This window comes from Rhipicephalus microplus, chromosome 5 (assembly GCF_043290135.1).
Source record: "Rhipicephalus microplus isolate Deutch F79 chromosome 5, USDA_Rmic, whole genome shotgun sequence".
Lineage (NCBI taxonomy): Eukaryota > Metazoa > Arthropoda > Arachnida > Ixodida > Ixodidae > Rhipicephalus > Rhipicephalus microplus.
The window spans coordinates 166,493,924-166,515,136 of record NC_134704.1 but is presented as its reverse complement, the minus strand read 5'-3'; the positions used below and the strand labels follow the sequence as shown (position 1 = coordinate 166,515,136).

At 43.3% G+C, this 21,213-nt stretch overlaps 1 protein-coding gene across 2 annotated transcripts in view; it reads left to right on the top strand.

Annotated features, from left to right (window-relative positions):
• Window positions 1–2,600: 2,600 nt before the first annotated feature.
• Window positions 2,601–21,213, top strand: part of LOC119173328 (uncharacterized) — an 89,434-nt gene continuing 70,821 nt past the window's right edge. Inside the window, exon 1 of one of the 2 annotated variants that reach the window (XM_037424196.2) lies at window positions 2,601–2,845. In XM_037424196.2, the coding sequence (XP_037280093.2) occupies window positions 2,726–2,845 (120 nt within the window). In that variant the 5' untranslated portion in view covers window positions 2,601–2,725. The remainder of the gene's footprint in view (window positions 2,846–21,213) is intronic. The other variant, XM_037424195.2, reaches the window with a different exon arrangement.

Sequence of the window (21,213 nt, the reverse complement as noted above, 5' to 3'; positions counted from 1 at the left end):
CACATCTCGCTGAGGGAGAAACTCGACGTCAGCGTCTACCTTCAGCGCGCTTAAGAAGCTCGTCAACTTACCCGCCTGCGCATAAAAGATCAGCAGATGACGGAAAGCCGCCGCTGCAACCTTCGACGAAGCTTCGTGGCATACCAACACGGTGACCGTGTGCACACTCTGATGATAGCACAAGTAAGATTATCGTTCATTTTGCCAAAGATAACGTCAGTTACCAAGTTTAGTGTCTTCAATCTATTCGGAAGTGAAATTCTCAATTCGTGTACTTTCAGTCTCACAGCTGGTTCATTAATTAGCCTCTTGCATATCAGTTTTGTCTTTGCTTCTTTCAATGTCGGTGAATATGAGCTCTTACCATTTTATGGTCACTGCATCGATCTAGTCACCTACTTCTACATGTTTTACAATGTCTGTGTGTGCACACATAATGAAGTCTATTTCATATTTTGTTTCGCCATTAAGACTTCGCCACGTCTATTTGCGCTTAGCCAGTTTTCTTCAGAACATATGAAATATCCGTGAAGTAAAACATTCTGTGAACTCCACCAAAAACTGCTTTCTGGCATTTGAAAGCTGATGCCATATTCCCCCACCGCACGGTCTCCGGCCTGTTTTTCGCCTACTTTCCCAATGAAGTCGGCCATCAGAATAGTAACTCTCTTTCCTTTAATGATAAGGGACTTTATTCTTAACAGAAGTGTTCAACCTAATGATTATCAAGGCTCGACGTAGGCGCATAGCCCTGTACTACCTTGATCTTGTACCTTTCATTGAACATACCTATAATACTTGCCACCCTCTCACAGATTATATAATATTCTTTTATGTTGCCCACGATATTCCGTTGTAGAAGAAACGCCGTCCATAGTTCATTTTTCTGTCAAGTATTCATTGTAGCGTAGGTTGTGTTCGTTCTTTAGCGCTGTGTAGCCTCCTTTGTCTACCTTTTCTCGTTGAGCTATATAAATGCTATTTAACAACCTCTAATTCCTAAAATTGCACAGCTAGACTAAACTCAATAGATAGCGTTCTAGCGTTGAATGTAGCCAAGTTCTGAATACTGTGGCGACCTGTCTGGCCCCTCAGATTCTTGGCACCCTCTACTGTGTCGGTGGTCTGACCACCGGCTTGGACGGTTGCTTCGCCACTGCTTGTAACTGAGGGTCAAGGGTTATCGGTGAATTCACAACGGAGGAAGTGGCAAAGTACCACACCAGGGTGGGCAATCGTGCTCTGGTGAGGAATGGGACTACCAGCAGGTGGTCGGCAGCTGGTCTGCACCCAAGATCTCTTTTTCAATGATTCATTTATTGTGCGTTCTTGGAAATATACAGTTGGGAATGGTCTGGCAGATACATTTGAAACAAATTTGTCATTGCATGGTATGGTGCTGCGCTGTCTCTAAATAGAAGATTTTGTTGCACATTTTGGGCAGAGAAAATACCACCTGAGAGCCTATCAGCTCTCAAGTTTACATGAACCGTAGCTCACATGGCTTTCTCTTAACAGTTTGAAAGTACATATTTAAATTAGCAAAAAAGAGCGCTGTTTCAAACAGTTACCTTCGACAGCTTAGGCCGGCTTAGTGCTCTAAATGACAATGCTTGTAACACCTATATTTTCTTCTAACTTCTTCTGGTATCACTCAATTTTTGCATTCTGCCTTCAAAGTGCCCATAGTGCCGGAGTTTTGTTAATTTCGAGTGATCCCACTTCTCCTTTTATGTTTCTTTTTAACTGACAGGTTGCGTGCTCCTGTTTTGCGAACTAATAGGCTGCTTCTATGTGCGTGCCACATTGAGCATATAGTCGTGGGTGATTGAAGGGCATAAAAAGTAAACGCGAAAACTTTCTAACTGCTAAACAACAGGTTGTCGCTCCATTTAGGATGTATTCTATTTTGTTGGTGTTTCAATAGTAAATGAATTTATGCTAAAAAATATATTAGTAGTTCGTATTCGGGAGTAGGTTGAAGCACTAGTAAATACATCTACGGTTAGTCTAACAGCATAGCACAGTAGATGAAGAGGTAAGGAGTAAAGCATTCGTAGCTCTAGAGAGCAGCGAAAGACATGAAACTTCGTACAAAAGTAAAGATATGTTCGCATCACTCACTGTATATCGTCAGGTTTATTTCGTAAACCCCGACAACTCGCGGCACTAATTACATACACAACAATAAGTGTACTCAATAGGTTCAGCTTCATCAAATACTTCGCCCTCACAAAATAAGTAAGAGTCACGTTATGCAATTACTCTTGCCACAGCAGTTCAAACCACTCCAGAAATACACTCGTCAGATGAGGATTTCACTTGCTCCCTCTTCAAACAGCCTCACTTCAGTATTACATAGGTATTATTTGGCTGCCACTCCTGTCATCCTTTTGTGCAGTCATCATTTGTTGTGCACAGACACGTCAAGCTAGAGTTACGTTCCGCGTCAGTGCGAATGACATAAAGCTTGTGGCTTTTGCAAAAAAATTAGGCAGAATAATTACACCTGTCACGTCAAAATGAAGTTACATCGTGCCACTTTCAGATCCATGAATAGAATGAATGCCAGTTGACAGAAAATGCTTCGAAGAATATTATTCTGCTGCTGCACAGGTTTCATGCACTACTTGGGCATTCTCTCCTCTTTCAGTAAAAATCGCAAGCTAATAATTTAGGCTAGAACCAGAGCGGTGTTTCAAGTTTTCATCATCGCATACCTAACATGGCGAGGGTATTCTTGTTTGCTCTTATTTCTCTCTCTTTGAACATGATAGTGCTGACAAAACTTGGACTCCCTGGCGGTCCTCAGAAGCTAACTCATGACACTGCTGATACCGTGAAGGTGAGCGAAAGAAGTATACGTGTCGAATTTGCATTGATCATAGTGAAACTGTGAAACTGTGCACCCTTGATATCCCAGTCGAGACTATTTCACCCTTAAAAGATCCCTTAACAGTTTGTTTCTACATTCTGTCAAACTTGCCTGAAATCTTCAGTACTGCTTGCAAAAAAATATTTAGGCACACCCCATTCACTCTTGGAGTTGACGTCATACTGGGTGTCACAAAATATCATAGTTGCTGTTGGATCCAGGACCACCAGCCAAGCAATTAAATGAATTCACGAGTGCACACACACATACAAACACAAATATATTTACAGGATAATATAGAAATGGTAATAACGCTTAGCTAAAGTTAATGTAAGGCTGTCCTGTGCAGTCCTTTTCTAAACGCGCGTGTGAATTAAAACTCTCTCGCCGTGTTTGCCCATGGCTTCTTGGTCACCGCTCAATTGGGACGGTGCACCTCAGGCTCACTGGTGTCCTCAGCGTGAGTCGGTCCACGCCAGGGCACAGCTGTCTTATTCCTCTCCCGTGATAGTACGGTAGCGGTAGCTCCCTAGTCACCGCGCTCGTTCCAGCAGCACACCAGCGTCCTGACAGGCACCTCGAACGATGGCCGGAGCAGCGGCCCACAGCTGACCAGAAGTGGCAACCAATCTGGGTGGCGGCGGGAGCCGTGGCACCTTGTTTGAACCCTGTGCCACTGACTCAGTCAAGCTGCAGGCTTTGTCCGTCGGTTTCCCAGCTGTCAGTAACGGCAGCCAGATCAGCAGCGCAGCACCTGGTCCTTGGGTCAGTCACGCAGCCGAATTCCAGGAACAGAACAGCATGCTAAGGACGCCCACGAGTTCTCTGAATTTAACGTCCAGCCGAGAACTGCCTCGATCGCTGCTCTGCCTCTAACGCTGGCGAACACAGGCATGCGCTCTTGTCTTGTCTTGTCGCCTAGAAGATAGAAGATCTTGGCTTCTGCCCACAAGGGGAATCGGCCCCACTGTACCTTATAGTGTAAATGTTTTGCACATTCTATTGAAAAAATGTCCATCATAGGAATGGTGGACTCCACCATCGCCATTTTGGCGGATTATGGTGCTGGAAATGTTGGTGGCACATGGTGTATGGTGGCGTATGTTGGAGCAGATGGTGGATGGCTCGCTTCAGCCGGCATATTTGGAGCGCGAAGCAGCGTCAGAACCATCGTGACGAGCTGCCACAAAAGAAATTATAAAAGTAATTGAATAAAAACAATGTAGAAAGCACCCGTAAAAAGAAGACGTGACAGCGCGGAATCGAACCTGCCACCTTCAGATTTTCAACTGAGCACACTTACCACTCCGCCACGCCGACTTTTTTTAATGCATGAAATCATCACCAGTGAACGAATGAAGTACACACAACATACTTCAACAGAAGTCAGGCAAACCCACACAAGCGTCAAGAAGCGGAAACCACTCCGGGACGAGGTCGAAAGTCTCAACAACACTACGCCCTTGAGCAGCTGCTTCTCGGGAGAAGGATCTCGCCGACCGTGGTGAAATGGCGTGTCTATCAATCATGCAACTTTTCCATAGTGAATAAAGTCCCAACAGCATAAAGAGGTCGTAAGGAGCATTATCAGTAAGACTCTTTTTGAATGGGAGTAACCCATTACCATGAGTTGTGATTGGAAGTTCTTATTGTTCTTTTTGGAAAGTAATTTAAAACCTAACGACAATGAATAAAACAGTGCTCTATAGTCTCAGGTTGGTTACGGCGTCTAAGATTCACTGTCCAGGGTACCTATATTCATTTTCCTTTCAGCCACATTTTCACTGGCAGCGTGGAGGTGTGCAGTTTCAAGAAAAATGTTTTCGCTGAAGGTGATATCCACATTTGACGTACACAGATAAATACATCATGACCAGACAAAAGTGAATATGGCTTTCGATCAACGGGTTCGGGGAAAAGGTTATTCAGACGTGCAGTGGTTAAACTTGCTCTGTCAATAGTATACAAATATTCTAAGCTAAACGTGGCTTTCAAAAAATTGGCAGTATCAACACTTCATTTTAGGAATCCCCGCAACAGCAATTTCTTTGCGACAATTGTTGTGACATCAATAAAAGGAAGGTGCTAACATAGACGATTACGAAGAGCCGCTAAAAGAAAGGGGTGGCACACATCCTGAGGTAAAAACAAATCGCAACACCAACTGTCGCACGAACAAATGCACAAGGCTAAGGCCACCCTTTTCAATCCGAAGAACAAGATTGTCTGTTCTCACGGGTTCCCAGGAAGAGCTCCAAATAAACCAGGCAACTATCCTATGAAACGCCTAAATGTGCAAACACGAGCAGTGCAACACCTGCAGAAGATAAAGAGGCTTTTATGGTAGAAATATATTGCACGCTTTCACTCTTGCAAAAAATAAAAGCTCCAGTCCGTGCCATGTTCCACCTTTCGGCGGATCGTAGTTATCGCAGCGGTCCAGTGTGGGCCTCTGTCACGATAGTTATCAAGAGGCACACTGAAGTACTTCATAGGAGTCGCAGTTCAATAAATATTTGCGAAACCCGAAAGAGTTTGGGCCCACATGCCTAGCCAGAATCCACTACTTCTATAAAAACTTTTGCTGGCGCCAGCGACTCCAAAGAAACGTAAAGTAGTGTTGACTGCTTCTTGAACGCTGGATTTATCAGCGCAAAAGAAGGCAAAATCGTCTGCATAAGCTAGAACTTTAACTTCCTCAGCATCATATCGGTAGCTTCTTATGCTTGACTTTAGAAGCAAGCTTAAACATAATGGTTCCACATAAATTGCAAAAAGCAAAGGCGAGAGCGGACATCCCTGACGTACAGATGAATTTAAATATATTATTTTGGAAAGTGTGCGATTCACCAATAGCCTGGTTGTGCACTTCTTATAGCAGAGTGAAATAACATTGTACAGTACACCACCCAGCTGCAGGTGTCTTAGGAGCCGCAACCAAAAAAGCATGCTGTTCCTTATCAAAAGCTTTAGCAAGGTCTATTTGAAGGAGGGCTACTTGGTCCATGCTCCCATCAATACACTCTAGAACTTAACGTGCAATATGAACGTTTGTCTGTATAGAGCGACCACGAATTCCAAATGTTTTGTGGTCACTTACACATTTAGTAATCACTGTCTGTAGCTGATTTGTCAAAAATTTAGCAAATCTCTTGTAGTCAACGTTACATCACGATATAGGCATTTATTCGTCAACTCTCTTTAAAACTTCAAGATCAGCAATTTTTGAGAAAAATGTTTATCGACCCTAATAGAAAGAAGGAGAATGTTCACCAAGTTCATAAGCCTCTTTAAAAATTTGCTCAATGAAAGATATCAGAAGCTCCTGAAATGCTATGTAAAATTCGCCATTAAGGCTATCTCGGCCAGGAGTTTTGTTCATCTGCAACGTTGTTATTGCAAATCTAATCTACTCTCTGGTTATGGGGATTTATACAGTGAGTCTATCATCATCTTGTAACTGAAGCACAAGGGCAATGAAGTGGTCAGGTTCTCCCTCGGAATTCTTCTGCGGCTCAGCCGCGGTGAACAAACTTTTGTAATAATCCTCAAATGCGGTTCTTATTTCACTTGTCTCTGACCAAAGAGAACCCGGCGACTCCATTTGCAGTATCTGTTTAGAAAGTGCATATCTCTGTTCATCCCCTAGGGATGTTTTAGTAAGTTCTTTTTAAGTGAAATGGGTAACATGGTAACGAATATTTTCTCTTTTGTATGAATCTGTATCGTGTTTTTATATCTGTTCTCGAATCACAGTTATCTCATCCGCGTACAATCCTGGCTGTTGACTTTCAAAAGTATGGAGCTTATGAAGTAAATCATAAAGATAGAGTTTTCAGTTTTTTTTTTGCGCTATTCCTCATAAAGTACTAATTGCCTGATACTTAACTCTTTTTTTAACCTTTCCCATTGAGCTAAAATTGGCAGCTGTCGACGCTTTGTTACCTCTTGTACTGATTCTTCTACTATTTTAACAAAACAATTTTTGCGCAACAACTGTACGTTAGGCTTCCATAGGTCCAAGTATAGAATGGTTTCACGAAAATTTTCAGGACCCCAAGAAACGGTGACCGTGCAATGGTCTGTAAGAATATAGGCTTTACAGCGTAACTGTAAATGTGATACCATAGGCTTAGAGATACATACGCATGGTCAAGCCCAGCATGAGAGATGCCTTGAAAGTGCGTAAACCTCCCCAGGAAGGTGCATGCGCTCCAACATCTATTAAATTGTGGTCATTCAATAATCTCTGCAGTAAAGTTGCACTTTCATGATAAAGATTTGTTATATAAGAATTATATCGCACGTCGCAAACACAATTAAAGTCTCCAAAAGCTATCAAAGTTCTAATATTGTTTAGCAGCGAAATTGAAGAGAGGAAAAAAGCGTTTTTGTCTTTCACTTTAGAAGGAGCATAGACACAGATAAACCTTCCATTATGGGAATGAAATGATAAGTCACAACAAAGGAGGCGTCCTTCCTCATCAACAAGTAGTGACGTCAAAGTATGATTCATGTGCTTTCTAACTAATAAAAAGCATCCAGCAGATGCACCACGTGTTGGGCTGTTGTATAAATTGTAATCTCGAAAAACTTGTAGGGCGAGATTGGTGTCACGAGCAGCCGAAACCTTAGTCTCGTGCACTGCAACTACATCAATGTTGTACTGCTCAAGCACGTGGCGCAACTGCCACTGACACCTTACATTCCTCAATCCACGTGCGTTGAGTGTCGCTACACACACCGGAAACGTTAGCGCAGTAGCCATTTCGCTATCCTAAAACTTTTGTAGGTCACCTTCAGCCACAGGGCAACCTGTGGCTTTACCTCTTTTTGCACTTTTGGGAGCACCTCCCTGAGGACGCTGGCATAGGCGGCGCGCCCCTCGGTCCCCAAAAGAGGTGACACGTTGACCACACGAAGACACTTGCCCTGTCGTGTCTGCCGCACTCGTTGCTTCATCGGTGACTGGTGCCGGCCGCTTCCTTAAGTGATCGCTATCCATTGCTTCTTGTTCCTCTTTGTCAGGGGGCTTGTCTTTAAGGTCTTCTAATTGGTGTTCTGGAGCATTAGCATTGCGTTCATTTATGCTTTCACTGACATCGTTAGCATTGTTATTTTCGTGCCGAGGGTATTCAAGAACAAGTTTTTAGCTTCCTTTAGGGCACCTTTTGCTCCTCCCGCTGCTTCTTCAGTCGCATCAACTACCTCAGTGGCATTCATAAGATGACACAGATTTTGCTCTTCTGTGCCTTGGCCAGATTAGAGTTTTGTGGCATAAGTCGGCACGCAGGCATCCGACGAGTGCTCAAATCAATGGCACTGCACGCACCTTGGTGTTTTGCACTATCAACGGACATGCCCCACTCGCTTGCATCGATGGCAAAGTAAAGGCCTACCAGGAATAAGTACGAGGCATCGGTGGCCGTTGATTGACATAAGGTGTGGTATTGAGCTCACAGTGATGGTGTCCTAGAGCTTCAAGGCATCCCTATTTGTTGTCATTCATTGTTCTATTCCTGCACATCTCCATGCCAATCTCTCAAAGGATTTCAGAATGCTGTAAGCTTGGACTGCCTTTTAAACACGTTGCGATTCAATATGAGGCCGAAGCCAAAGAAGTTTCAGTCTAATAGTTTTGGTCTCCGGATCTAGCACCGTGCAATTCAGTCCTTTTACACGTAGCTCACCACAAGTGACGAGTTTCTGTTTCGCCATGCTGCTTGCACACGTAACCATCCATACTTGGCTTATTTGATGCTGGCTGACTCCTCTGATGTCCGCTGTGCTCACCATTTTAGACAGCGCGTCACGGAAGCCTGGGGCATTGTACAGCCTACTACTCAAGTCGGCAAGAAGGAAAACGGAATTTAAAACGTTGTTGGAAGACGTGGCAGGACGACTTTATAGCTTGAGTCTTCAACATAAAATGAAGTCGATGATCCTCGGCCATTGGCTGATACGCTGTTCCCAGCAGAGAGCGTTTTCGAACACAGCCGCGATCAGCTGACCCACTGACAGATAGCAACTGTGGTGTTAAAAAAGTAGTCAACACACAAACTTACTGTTTAACTTCAGTTCTGTTTGTCGTTTACTCGAGATGGACGTGTTGTGCACCTGCTACAGAAATTTGCATATTCGATTAACACGAGCAACTGCTGCCTGTAACAATGGCCACTGCGATAATGGCAACAGCACTATGTTTTTGTTACAATTTACAACTGCAAGAAAAAAAGCACCTCAGTGGACTGAGGAGCAGGTAGAGTTTATCAGTGGTTACTGCCAAGTTTGACATCCATTTCCCGCTACTTCCAAAGGGCGATATTAGTTGAGGCTTTATTAAGCTTCTATGCTCATTCGACAGAAACGCCCACACAATTGATTGTGATGTTTTCCGCGCAACGCAGTCGTGCCAGCGCACCACGGTCGCTCTGTCGTTAAGAACAACTACCTAACGGCTTGGCCAAAACAAATTCAGTGCACCAGAAACATTATGCTATCATAATGCTTCAGTACGTATACGATTGGACAGGTCTGTGTCCTCATATAAAGGCCAGTAAATTGCCGGCGAGTGCGACCGGAGGTTGGCGGTGAGGGGAGGCGTAAATTTAGTGGAAGTGCGGCAAGCCCGTCTTAACAATGTTTGTCGCTTCTTGCGCGGACACCGTACACAACAATAAAAGGCTTTATTTCGGTAAATGATGCCACAGCTGTGCTGTATTCTCATTTTCACTCGTCAATATTGTGTATTCTGAAATCTAAAAGCGCCGATAACACTTGCACGGACTTGGTCGGTAATACTAACCATTCGTGGAAGTGGCGGTGGTAGAATAAAAGGAAGAAAGTCAAATTTGCTAGGGCTTGTCTCGACGCATGTCGAAAGCTTTAGTTCATGCATATTCGCATGCACTTTGTTATCTTAAAAGTACGGCTCAGGCATTAGAGTATGCAAGAATAGCTAGGGTTGTGTTTCTAGCATGGCTACAACAAGTTACCGCTGTGTTCTGATCTAACATTGAAAGGGGTAATCGCGAACTGGAGCTCATTTATTTCTCGACAACTGCGCGCCTATGTAAAAGATTTATTGTGGCTGTTAACTGTGACATGGTCTTCTAAACATCGCAACAAATAAACACATTGCGGATGTCAAACAGATGCAAGTACGTAAGGGAAATGTAAACGCATTCACGGCCGCATATTCTACGCTCCACAAAAATTGAAGCTTTGCTGACTCCACAAGATAAAATAATAAACGAGCTAGAAAGCGTAATGAGGAGCATTGATTACGTTTCAATAAACATTGGTATTGGGCCAGTTGGTATGAATCCATGTTGGTAGGAAGTGCTGCCACTACTAGCGCTTGTATTGTGTGTTCTTTGTAATAGTGGCTGCGCTTCCTACCAAGATGCTTTTTTTTTCACCGTAAACATATATCATTGCGCATTCAAAAATAGAACACTACAAATAGGTGATTTCACATGGTGTCGTGTGCTTTTTCATCATGCCACCGTCATCCACCTTGCTCACCAAGCCTTCCACCAAACACATTTTGCCTCGCCACTATCAGACGGCATTTTCCACCGTCACCACCAGTGGCTCGCCTACCCCACCTCCTAACCACCACCATCCGCCACTATTTTTTCTACTCTAACCGTCATCAGCCGGCATTTCCCAGCGTCGCCCCCATTGGCTCGCCACCACCACCACCATCTGCCATCATTTTTTGCACTGTCGCCGTCATCAGCCATTATGCCTACTGCAGTTTCCACCATATCCACTAATATTTCCGCGATATCTACAATTCTTTCCACCATATTTAGCAACGATTCCAGCATCCACCAACCCAGAATTTTCGATTGGTCAACGCTTGCTAAAAAGAGAGAAATTAGATAGGCACGATAATAACGTTTTTTAGAAAAAACAAAAAACGGAAAAGGGAAGAAAATTTGATAAACCGGAATATATAAAGCAAATTAGCAAAAATGAAGAAGAGGACCAAAGGTTCGGATATATCTGGTGGTATCACTAGCAGCGCACCCTCCCGGTTGTCTGGATGAATTTATGTAGCGCTGAGAGAATAGAACTGTGGTCCGCACCCTGCTGACTGACTCCAAACGATAAAAGGGTGGATGTATTACCTGCCAATCTGAGCATACCAATCGGCCTGTTAAGAAGTATTCGGTGCAGTGAGGTGAAGCGGCGGCATGTGAGAAAAAAGTGATCGATTGTTTCCGGGTAATTGCAAACTGCACGTTCAGTAAATAATGAAGATTCTGATTTGTACAGATAATAAATTAACTGAGGAACTCTACAGCGAAAGCTTGTGATGGTCATTTTCCACTGACGGGAAAGGAATTTTGCGGTGTTCCATGTGAATTGTAAGTGCCAAAATTCTTCAGATTGTAGCAGTAACGTTTCTTGATGTTAAAAATTAAGAAGCGTTTGAATCGTTCAGCAGTAATAACAAAAGCTGTGTAGCTACCAGTACCACTGAGAAATTTCAAGATGCCGAAGCGAGTGAGTCAGCAGTTTGATTCAGTGCAATTCCAGTCGGCCCGGAGACCCGAAGAAACCGAACATCTGACAGGCTACGCGGTGCGAAAGACAAAAACATCTTGACAAGAGGAGACTGCTTTGCGGACGTTAAATGTGTACAAACAGAAAAAGTATCCGAAATAATAACAGCTTTTGATTGCTGAGAACTTAGTTTTAAAAGAGTCATTGTAATAGCGAGGATTTCTACAAGATAAATTAGCGTGTAGTTAGGCAATTGGAGCACAAAAGACCAATTAGGCGAATGAAAAAGAACACCAACTCCCGCCTTTTTGAAGATTTCGCGTTGCATCCGTCAAAATCACTGAGATGGTCTTGAAGGAGGCTCTTCAGAAAATGCTTTGGAAGTAACTTAGCATTTTTGGAAAACTGCCATTCAGAACTACGTCAACTGGCATCGAGCATCGGGTTTGGGGAGATAAATGCTGAAGAGAAACGTGAAGATTTGATAACAGAGACTCGATGAAAATTACTTCGTGTCTTTGACTACAACGCCATGGGCCCTTAAAGAAACAGGAGATTTGATAAGAGCTCTCTATAAATGAGAGAGGGGCGCTTCGTAGGGTTTTTAAAATGTTTGCACGGTAAGCTCTCGAAATCTTGCGTCAGGTTGAATGATTCGAGCTTCCAAAGAAAGCACGCTCATCGCAACACACCTATGTAGCCCGAGACACAGCTGCAGAGCTTGCCTTTCTAGCAATATAAGGGGTCTTAATTTAGACTCAGCACTTCCGGAAAACAGAACGCAGCCAAGCTACAAAATTGGGCATACGTAAAGTTTCTGAATTATAAGTAACGTCTCCCTGCGCATCTCTGCATTCTTATTTCAAAACCAGCTTAGCAATCTGAAAGCACTTTCTGTTTATGGGTGTTTTATTCTATTTGTTGCTGCTAATTTTATTTGTCCACGTAAACAATGGTTAGATATTTTAGTGCCGTTGCTTGTGGAATCGGATCATTTTGACAATGCAGGGAAAGAAATACGGGAACGGAAGGAGGAAATATAAGTATAGCACATTTGCCAATAATGAAAGAAAAACAACAGTCCGCCAAGCCATACCACACTCTAGTACGACTTTAAAATTTAATACAATGTATTGATATCTCAAGATGACGAGACAAAACCAATATCATTGGGGTAGACGTGAAGAGGAACATTTTTATGAACTAGAATAGAAGATAATATATAATAAATAAAATCGGTGATTGAACTGATCCTTGCTGAACACCTCTTATTTGTTTGCTTATATGAGGCAGAAGCAATTCTCTCGTGGCATCAAAAGAATTGTCTCGTAAAGACAAACTCCTGAGCACAATATATTAGTACTTGGCCAGATCACAGTTCACCAATCTTGAAATCAATATACTGTGTTCTACACTATCATAGGCTTTTGCAATATCTAATTTGACCAATGCCGAGAGCTCAGCAAATACTTTTGCAAGGCAAATTCTGCTTTTCAACTCAACATGAACCGACCATATAGAGCACCCCTCTCTAAATTCTACTTGCCTTCGCGAAAGGATACCGTGACGAGCAATGAATTCACTGAACCTGCTATGAATTTTTTTAAATAAGTTAACTAAGCTTGAAGTAAGCGAGTTGGCCGAATATTATGCAGGATATATTGGAGCCTTTTGTTTTTTCACAGCAATACAACTTTAGCAATTTTTCATGCGCTTGGAATTGATGTGTGCTGTAAGGAGCCGGTAACAATACTCAAAAGCTCATCGGGATAGGAAGTAAATATTCATTTAATCATAAAGTTTGTAATCTGATCCGGACCGGGAGCCGCTTGATTTACAATTAGCATGACATCTGCCAGTTCCGCCATAGTGACTTCCCGAAAAGCCAAGGTTGAGCTTTTCAATGTCATAGGTCTCAAGCATGACGAAACGAAACGCGCTTCAAGTCCTTTCGTGATGCCCTCTAACGAATAGGTTGCCTCTCTAGGAGACGGCACTACTGAATGCGAATATGCTTGCACCTGTGTCGCGTTATGTTTCTTAGAAACCTGTACAGAGCAGATCTTGAATCAGGATTTGATAAACACAAATGTAATTCAGATTTATGATTATCTTTAACTATAGCTACTGTACAGTTAAAAAGAGCTGCATGAAATTTATAGTCAACCCATTTTTTCGGAGTATGGTGTTGGCGTAAACGTTTTCAAGCAGCTGTACTTTGCCTATACGCAAGCGTGCAATTTTCATTCCACCAAGCCGCATTTTAGGGTGGACTGTCATACTGAACAGAAAACTGCCTGCTCAACAGAGTCACTTAGACAAGCTTCTACTGAAGCAGCTCTTCACTGTCCGACACGCCCTATCAATGATGAAAGCGCAGAATTTAAAACAGTTGTGCAAATTTTAGAGTTGATGAAGCAATGCTGCCTGATACCAAAGGTGAGCTGTGGTAGCATTATTTTATAGGTAATTGTTACTTGATCATTGCTTGTCCTATTATCAAACGCTTCCCATGAACAAAATATAAACTGGCCACACAAAAAATTAAGGTCTAATGTTGATCAGCTTTTTCCGCGTAGAAAGGTAACTTGTACACAGTTACGACAACTAAAAGTATTACCCTGCAATCAATTCCGCAATTTTTTGCCAGGGCGATTTGTTTCAAACCACAAAGAAGTGTGATGCCAGTGAAAATATTCTTCCAATAAAACTTATTTCGAAGAAAAATTTTTGATGACACAATCTAGGTGATCTGTGCGTCTTACTCCATTTAGAAGCGACGCATTAATCACTGTACTCCTGTAAAAGTCGGGTTACAAACAGTCTGTTCCTACCAGTTCACAATCCGGACAATTATGATCAAAAGGTAAAGTAACATGATGATATACTTTTGAATAGATTAGTGCTCATAATTCACCTCCTCTACCTGATCAATCCAATCTAAAAGATTGAAAAGCATTCCCAGTATTTTTTTGTGTACTGAAAGCCAAGACTCTGAAAGTAAAATATATTAGGATTCGTTTGCTCTATGAGATAAATAAGATCTGTGTAAGAGAAGGATGCGAAACGACAATTCCACTAGAGAACTTTTACAGGCGCAATGATGGACTTAATATAACTGACTCGACCGCAGATCGCGAAACTTCCTCCTGCTCGTTGTTGCTATCAGTAGTACCTTTTTTTAGGGTTTGTCATTGGCAAACTGGTTAGAAAAAATTTAGCACTGTGTCGTTTATGAATGATATTACCAAGCCTCAAGTCACCTAATGACCCATAGGGCCCCACAGGGGTCGGCGACTGAGAGCTGACGCGCTTTACTAGGGGAACATCGTTTTGACACCGATTGTTTTGTTCTTTTTCGAGGTGCCCAGCTTCACCCTAAACCGCGACAGTGTGTGCAGCGAAGGGGGAAATAAAGATGTTTAACCTAGTGGTGATCATCTCGGTCAGACCTTCAGCAAAAGTGTTGAAAAGCCGTTCCATAGTCATCGGCATGGCCTTATCTATCGCTGCCAACAGTGCGGAAGCGACCGTCGCTTCTATGGACTCACACTGGCGTGACATAGCAGTCGCGCACTTTAATGAAGAATGTTGCCTCAGACCGAGAACAACGGCGTTTCTCCACTATATCCAGAATTTGTGTTTCACGTTCACGAGCAGGGCAGCTATTCGGTGGCTGTGTGTGCTCCATCACAAGGCAACACCTACACTTGTCTACCTAACATTCTGATGCGGCGTGTGCCCCTCCGTATTTCGCACATCTCAATGAGGACTCGCAAGCATTAGCGCTATGTGCAAATCACCAGTAGTTACGAAATCGCATCGAGCGAGGTGTAAATGCCTCTACACGGAATAGATAAGGTCAGGCCTTCAGCTCGGAGGGGCGTGCGAGACCGGCAAAGTTAAAGATGACGCTCTCAGTAGGGACTCGCGTATCAGCTACAGGTCTGGAGCATCTGTAGGAAGATATCACGACAGCCGGAGAGAACATCTTTAAGAATGCTTCAAGACTAACGTTAGTTGGTACACAGTGAACAATGCCCTTCCTGTAAGCAAGATGAGGGGGGAATAAAAGCGCGAACAGCAATGATTGCAAATCTCGTGGAGGCCAGTAAGTCAGTTAAGCATTGAATATTAGAAGACCTGCATAGTATGCCAGCCTTTCCGAAACGCCTCACTTCCGAGATGTCCAGAAAGTGCCCGGTTATGTTGCGAAGCTCTTCTTTAAACACCTCCGTTTCACTCAACCGAAAGGTTTAACTATCAGTGGGTACAAGCGCGACATGCAAACTGCTTACGTCGCTCTTGAGGAAACACGCCGGTGGTAGCAACTCAGCAGGGTGACTGGCCGACCAGGGCGAGCTCTGGCCAAGAGCGGAGACTGGCATTGATGGCCCCTGAAAAATCAGCAAAAAGAAATTCTACCGCAGATAAAGAACCAAAGGTGATAAGTGTGGCCAATCTCCACCAATCACGCGCTCCTTCCCTGTCAGTGCGTGCGCGTTGTCCTCTTCTACGGCAATCGCACAGTTCCGGTTTTCTTTTTTCCAACCTATATCACATTCGGATGGGGTTCTCAAGAATGAATAGACCAATACGAGCATCTAGCATTGTGGATAGCAAACCTCTTAGAAAAAACGGCGAGGCTAGTTTCTGTTTCTGTTACTATGTCAAAACGCACAAACATATGACACGCAATACACACTGATGGACTCCAAACATCTTACACATATCTACAGAGCACTAAAAAGTCGCAAAATTAAGCCTGGTTCATCCGTACCCAAACGCTTACCTGTGACTGCTAGTATAAAAATGTGTCGCAGACGTCTACAGTGAAGACAAACGTGCACGGGTAGGCTGTCGTCAGAGAAATCCGACAAAGAGCAGGACGACGCTCAGATAAAGGCACTAGCCTTAACACTATAATCATCCCCTATACCGAACTATTCAGGAGAGATCAGCTTCAAGAATATATAAAACAATAGTATAACTCAAGGTTTTACTGCCTACGCACAAATACGGGCCTCTATGTGCATCCCACCCACCATGGCGACTCTCTATTTCAGATATTACAGCTTAGATGCCAGCGATAAATTGTAAGAATAATATGCCTATATTTGTAATAAAGCAATTAACTTTAACACATCTTTATGCCAATTAGAAAGACTATATTCACGTGCACACCAATGGATCACGTCTGAATCAAAGCTCTGCGTCGGCATTGTTTGAACGTGCATACCAAGCGAGAAAAGCTTTTAAGCTTAGTCATTTCGCAACATCCACAATGGCAGAACTCTATGCAATACTATGTGCTTTACACTTCTTATGTTTACAACCAAGCCCACTTCAATAGATAGTTATTTGTGGTTCACGGTAATCATTATTTTTCCTAATAGGAATCAGCTTGGGCAACAAAGCTAGTAAGCCCGCATATGAAACAAAGCTAGTAAGCCACTGTGTAATTCCAGAAAATGACATAGCTGACCACTTTGCACATGTAGTACATCAAGAAAATAATATATCACTGCTACCTCTATCGATGGGCGATGCACATTGTCTAATAAATAAGCTGAGCTGTCAACTGTCTATGGAAGCCTGGTTCGAAAATGGTGCGCAAAAGTCTCTGTTATTTAACATTGATCCCGGCAAAGGCATTGCAGAAGATATGGAGCTCATTCTTCTGCATGGTAAAAGTCATGACGTGCCTCAAAAGAACTTTTTACAAAAACTCAATACCTTCGACAAGCGACCTCCATCAATTGCAAACATCTTGGGTCCATGGCCGAAAGAAAAGCTACAAGCCAGTGTAGCGCGTGCAGTCGTTCACTTTCTGGAGGAGTCAGAAATAACTCAAAAGTACTAAACAAAAAATGTACTTCGTCACTGTTAACCGGTATGTTTCAAAACAGTATTTTTGTGTTGCGCTGCGATATTTTTGGGAAACCCTTTCTGAAAACAGTTCAGTACTTAAAAGACAAGATCACCTCAGACATTTTATTGAATTTCTAAGTTTTGTGGGAACCCCAAAATTGGCGTGATTACTTGTGTATTTACAAACTGTGTGGCGTGTGGACACTCAATATTGAAAAACGTGGACTCAATGCGTAGACATTGTTCTATGTATATATGTATAGCCTTTTAATTGCTACAAAATATGCGATGTCTACTTTAGCGCAAGAGGAGTAGCCAGCGCCACGCATTGGCACCAACCTCTCCTTATGTACAATTATTTACAAAAAGGCACGGCGGAGCGGGCAGGTGCCAAAAGCAGGGTAGACGAAGTCTGGTTGTCTTCTCCTATGACACACAGACTAGGACCACCACGAAGCACTCGCGCTAACGCCCGACAATGGAGCTTGTGGCTGCGGTAACTTCCAGTTGGCTCCGTGGACCATCAAAGCTTCAGGTCAAGTGAAGCAGGCTGCTCCGACTCTTGACTTCTGTTAGACACTCAGTGCAAACCACGACATGGATGCCGGTGAAGTTCCTCCACCCCCCTTCTTACTTAACAAACGAAGAGTTCATTCCGAGTGCCGGCACTTCTCGGGTTGACTGCTCGGTTTTTGTTTTCGCGTCTACTTCCTCACACTCCGTCCTATTTGGCCTGTCCCAATCGGAGATGCTGAACAATTATGGTGCCCAGCTAATAGACCCTAGAATCACCGTGCTGAATTCATTATGGGCTACTTCCACGTCCATTCGTTGCGCCACCTGGTCTCGTGCTCGACATAACTTTGACGTCGTCGTCTTCGTTTCGGCTACTTAAATGGCGCATACTTTCAGTGTGCATCAAACGTGACATAAGGCACCCTTTCAGAAAGTTGTCAACATCGATAAACTTCCGGTTGGTACGCGTACGATATCATGAAAATACTGTCTAGCACATTAAGGTCTGCCGACACACCTCACCTACACTCAAATGGCATATAGGGCAGAGCACTCACAGGTACCGTTAAGTACAGCACACATCTCTGGACAACACACCATCTCTGGAGCTAACGAAGATATTACAGCACCAGATTATCCCAAAATAAATCTCTCTTTTGAGCTTACAAACTGCTGTTATAAGCTCAAACACCTGCTCAAAGTATTTTAGGAAGGAGAAAGCTAGCAATTAGGAAGGCGATGCACAAGGGGCTCGATTACACTGTCAAGTTGTACACATGATTGCGAAGCTGAAGCAGCCTCTATTTTTCAGTATTTGTGAGTATACCGTGGCAAGCCCGTAGTGACGCAATTTTCTCAGGGAGAGTCACTTGTTGAAACCCTTGGCTATTTATTGAAAAGCTTCAACGCACTGACCTTGCTCTGCTGTAAAATGCATGATTGTCATGCGAAACACCTCGTTTCAAATGCGTTTCTAACCTCTATTTTCACATTTTGCTTTGCTCTAGGCTGCCACTCACTGAGAATTCCACCGATGCCTGCCCGGACTTTCTGTGACACATGCGGCACAATCGACCCCGCAACAGTTTTTGAAAGCCATTCCCGTTCCTCATCTCATACAAAAAATCACTCCCCTGTGGCTCATACTCGCATTCTATCAGCCGTGCATGATACGCGAGCATCTGCAACACTTCACTGATGAAACGAGAGTCACGGCGCCAAGTACCTCGCGCTATCCGCAACGAATGGATGGATGGATGGATGGATGAATGGATGGATGGATGGATGGATGGATGGATGGATGGATGGATGGATGGATGGATGGATGGATGGATGGATGGATGGATGGATGGATGGATGGATGAATGGATGGATGAATGGAGGGATGTATGGATGGATGGATGGATGGATGATGGATGGACGGATGGACGGACGGACGGACGGACGGACGGATGGATGGATGGATGGATGGATGGATGGATGGATGGATGGATGAATGGATGGATGGATTAGCTCTTAAGGCAAGCGTACCTATTTCACGTTGCTTAACTTCTAATCTTGCCTGAACTTCTGATCTCATGCACAAGACCGCAATGATGGACGTCAGACCAGGAGCCATGACCCCTTTCCATATTCCTATCGCAACATCATACCTTTAGTAATTCCACAATACCCTGTTTATCATCACCGCTGCATTCTTTTTACCTTTAGTCGTCACGTATATTCCGTGTTCCCTTAGGTACTCGGTTTCAATGCTTATCCATACGCCCAGATATTTGTATTTATCTGTTATCTCTAGCGTGCCTTCCTGTATTCTAAGCTCACTACTTTCATTATCATTAAAAATTATGACTTCTGTATTTTCCCTACTGAATCTGAAATCTAACTTATCTCCCTCATTACCGCAGATGTCCATCAATATCTGCAAATCTTCCTTGTTATCGGCCTTTAGAAATATATAATCGGCGTACATCAATGCTGGTAGTGTCTGGTCAATGAGTTTTCCTTGTTTGATGAAAGAGAGGTTGAAGCTCCGTCCACTTTCTCTAATTTGGCTTCTAATCCTTGCAGGTACATCATGAATAATATTGGTGACAGAGGACACCCCTGCCTAAGCCCCCGTTTAACCTTTGCGGGCTTGGATACCTATTTTTTCCACTTTAGGCTGCCTTGTTACCTTTATAGATATTCTTTAAAATATTAATGGCTCCATCTTTCACACCTAGTGTGTCCAGTATTTTCCAAGAGTTCTCTTGAACCACGCTATCGTGCGCTGCCTTGATATCCAAAAAATGCTAGCCACAGGGGCCTGTGTTCCTTTTCTGCTTTTTCGATGCACTGCGCCAGTGAGAACAGATTGTCTTACAACCTCCTGTGTTTCCGAAACCCATTCTGCAGTTCCCCCAGCACCCCCTCATCCTCTATTTATGCCTGCAGTCTTTCTTTAATAATCTGCATCGCCAGCCTGTAGACCCCTGATGTCACAGGTATAGGACAATAGTTGTTTATGTCAGTTTTGCCCCCCTTTGCTATATAGACCCTGCTCATCCTGCTAAGTTTCCATCCATCGTGAACTTCACAATAGAATATTACTTTGCTCACTGCCTCCCTCAAAGCATGCTTACACCTCGGACATAATGTATTTATCAGCGTAATTGGAATGTCATCTGTGCCTGTTGATGTACTACTAGGAACCCACTTCTCAGCTCTTTCTAACTCTCGTTGTGAAAACGAAGCCACTGCACCACTTGATTCATACTTGTCTATTGTGGTGCTTAAAGCACTTTTTTCTTAAAATTTTTCTGTCACCCTTGCTCTTATATACTCAACAGCTTCGTCCCCTTCTAACCTAGCACCTTGAGCTGTAGTTACAAACCTCTGCTCTAGGCTCGTTTAGAAGGTTATAAAATTTCGCAGCTGTTTTTTATCTTTTTCGTCCACTTCTGCCAGCCGCTGAGCTCCCTTTCTTGTGCTTTTTTTCATTGATTAGAAGAGATGCATCCCTTCCACAGCTTAGAAAGGTTTCTCATTTTCTTTCAACACCATCTGTTCGTTCAACCCGCTGCTTAGCATGTCTGTGTTTCCTAGAGGCTTCCTGGCGTTTTGCTATGGCTCTCTCAGCTTCCTCATTCCGCCAATTGGTCGGTTTGTGTCCTCTTTTTTTGGAGTAACCTGTCATGTGCCCTAAGAAGCTCGAGCTCAAAGAGCCTAATTAAATTCGTGTATGTCCACAATGTTTTATTATCCTCAGTGACTACTTTCTCAATTTGCTTAAGAGTTATTTCAATCTGTCTTTCTGAATAAAAATTTTCCTGTAGTTACTCCTCTTGTCTCCTTTCCCACTTTCACTGCTCTTCGAAAACTTAGCTTCATACGTTTGTGATCACTACGCAGACTTTTGGGGCCACAATCAGCTATGTGCATTCCCCTGAGCC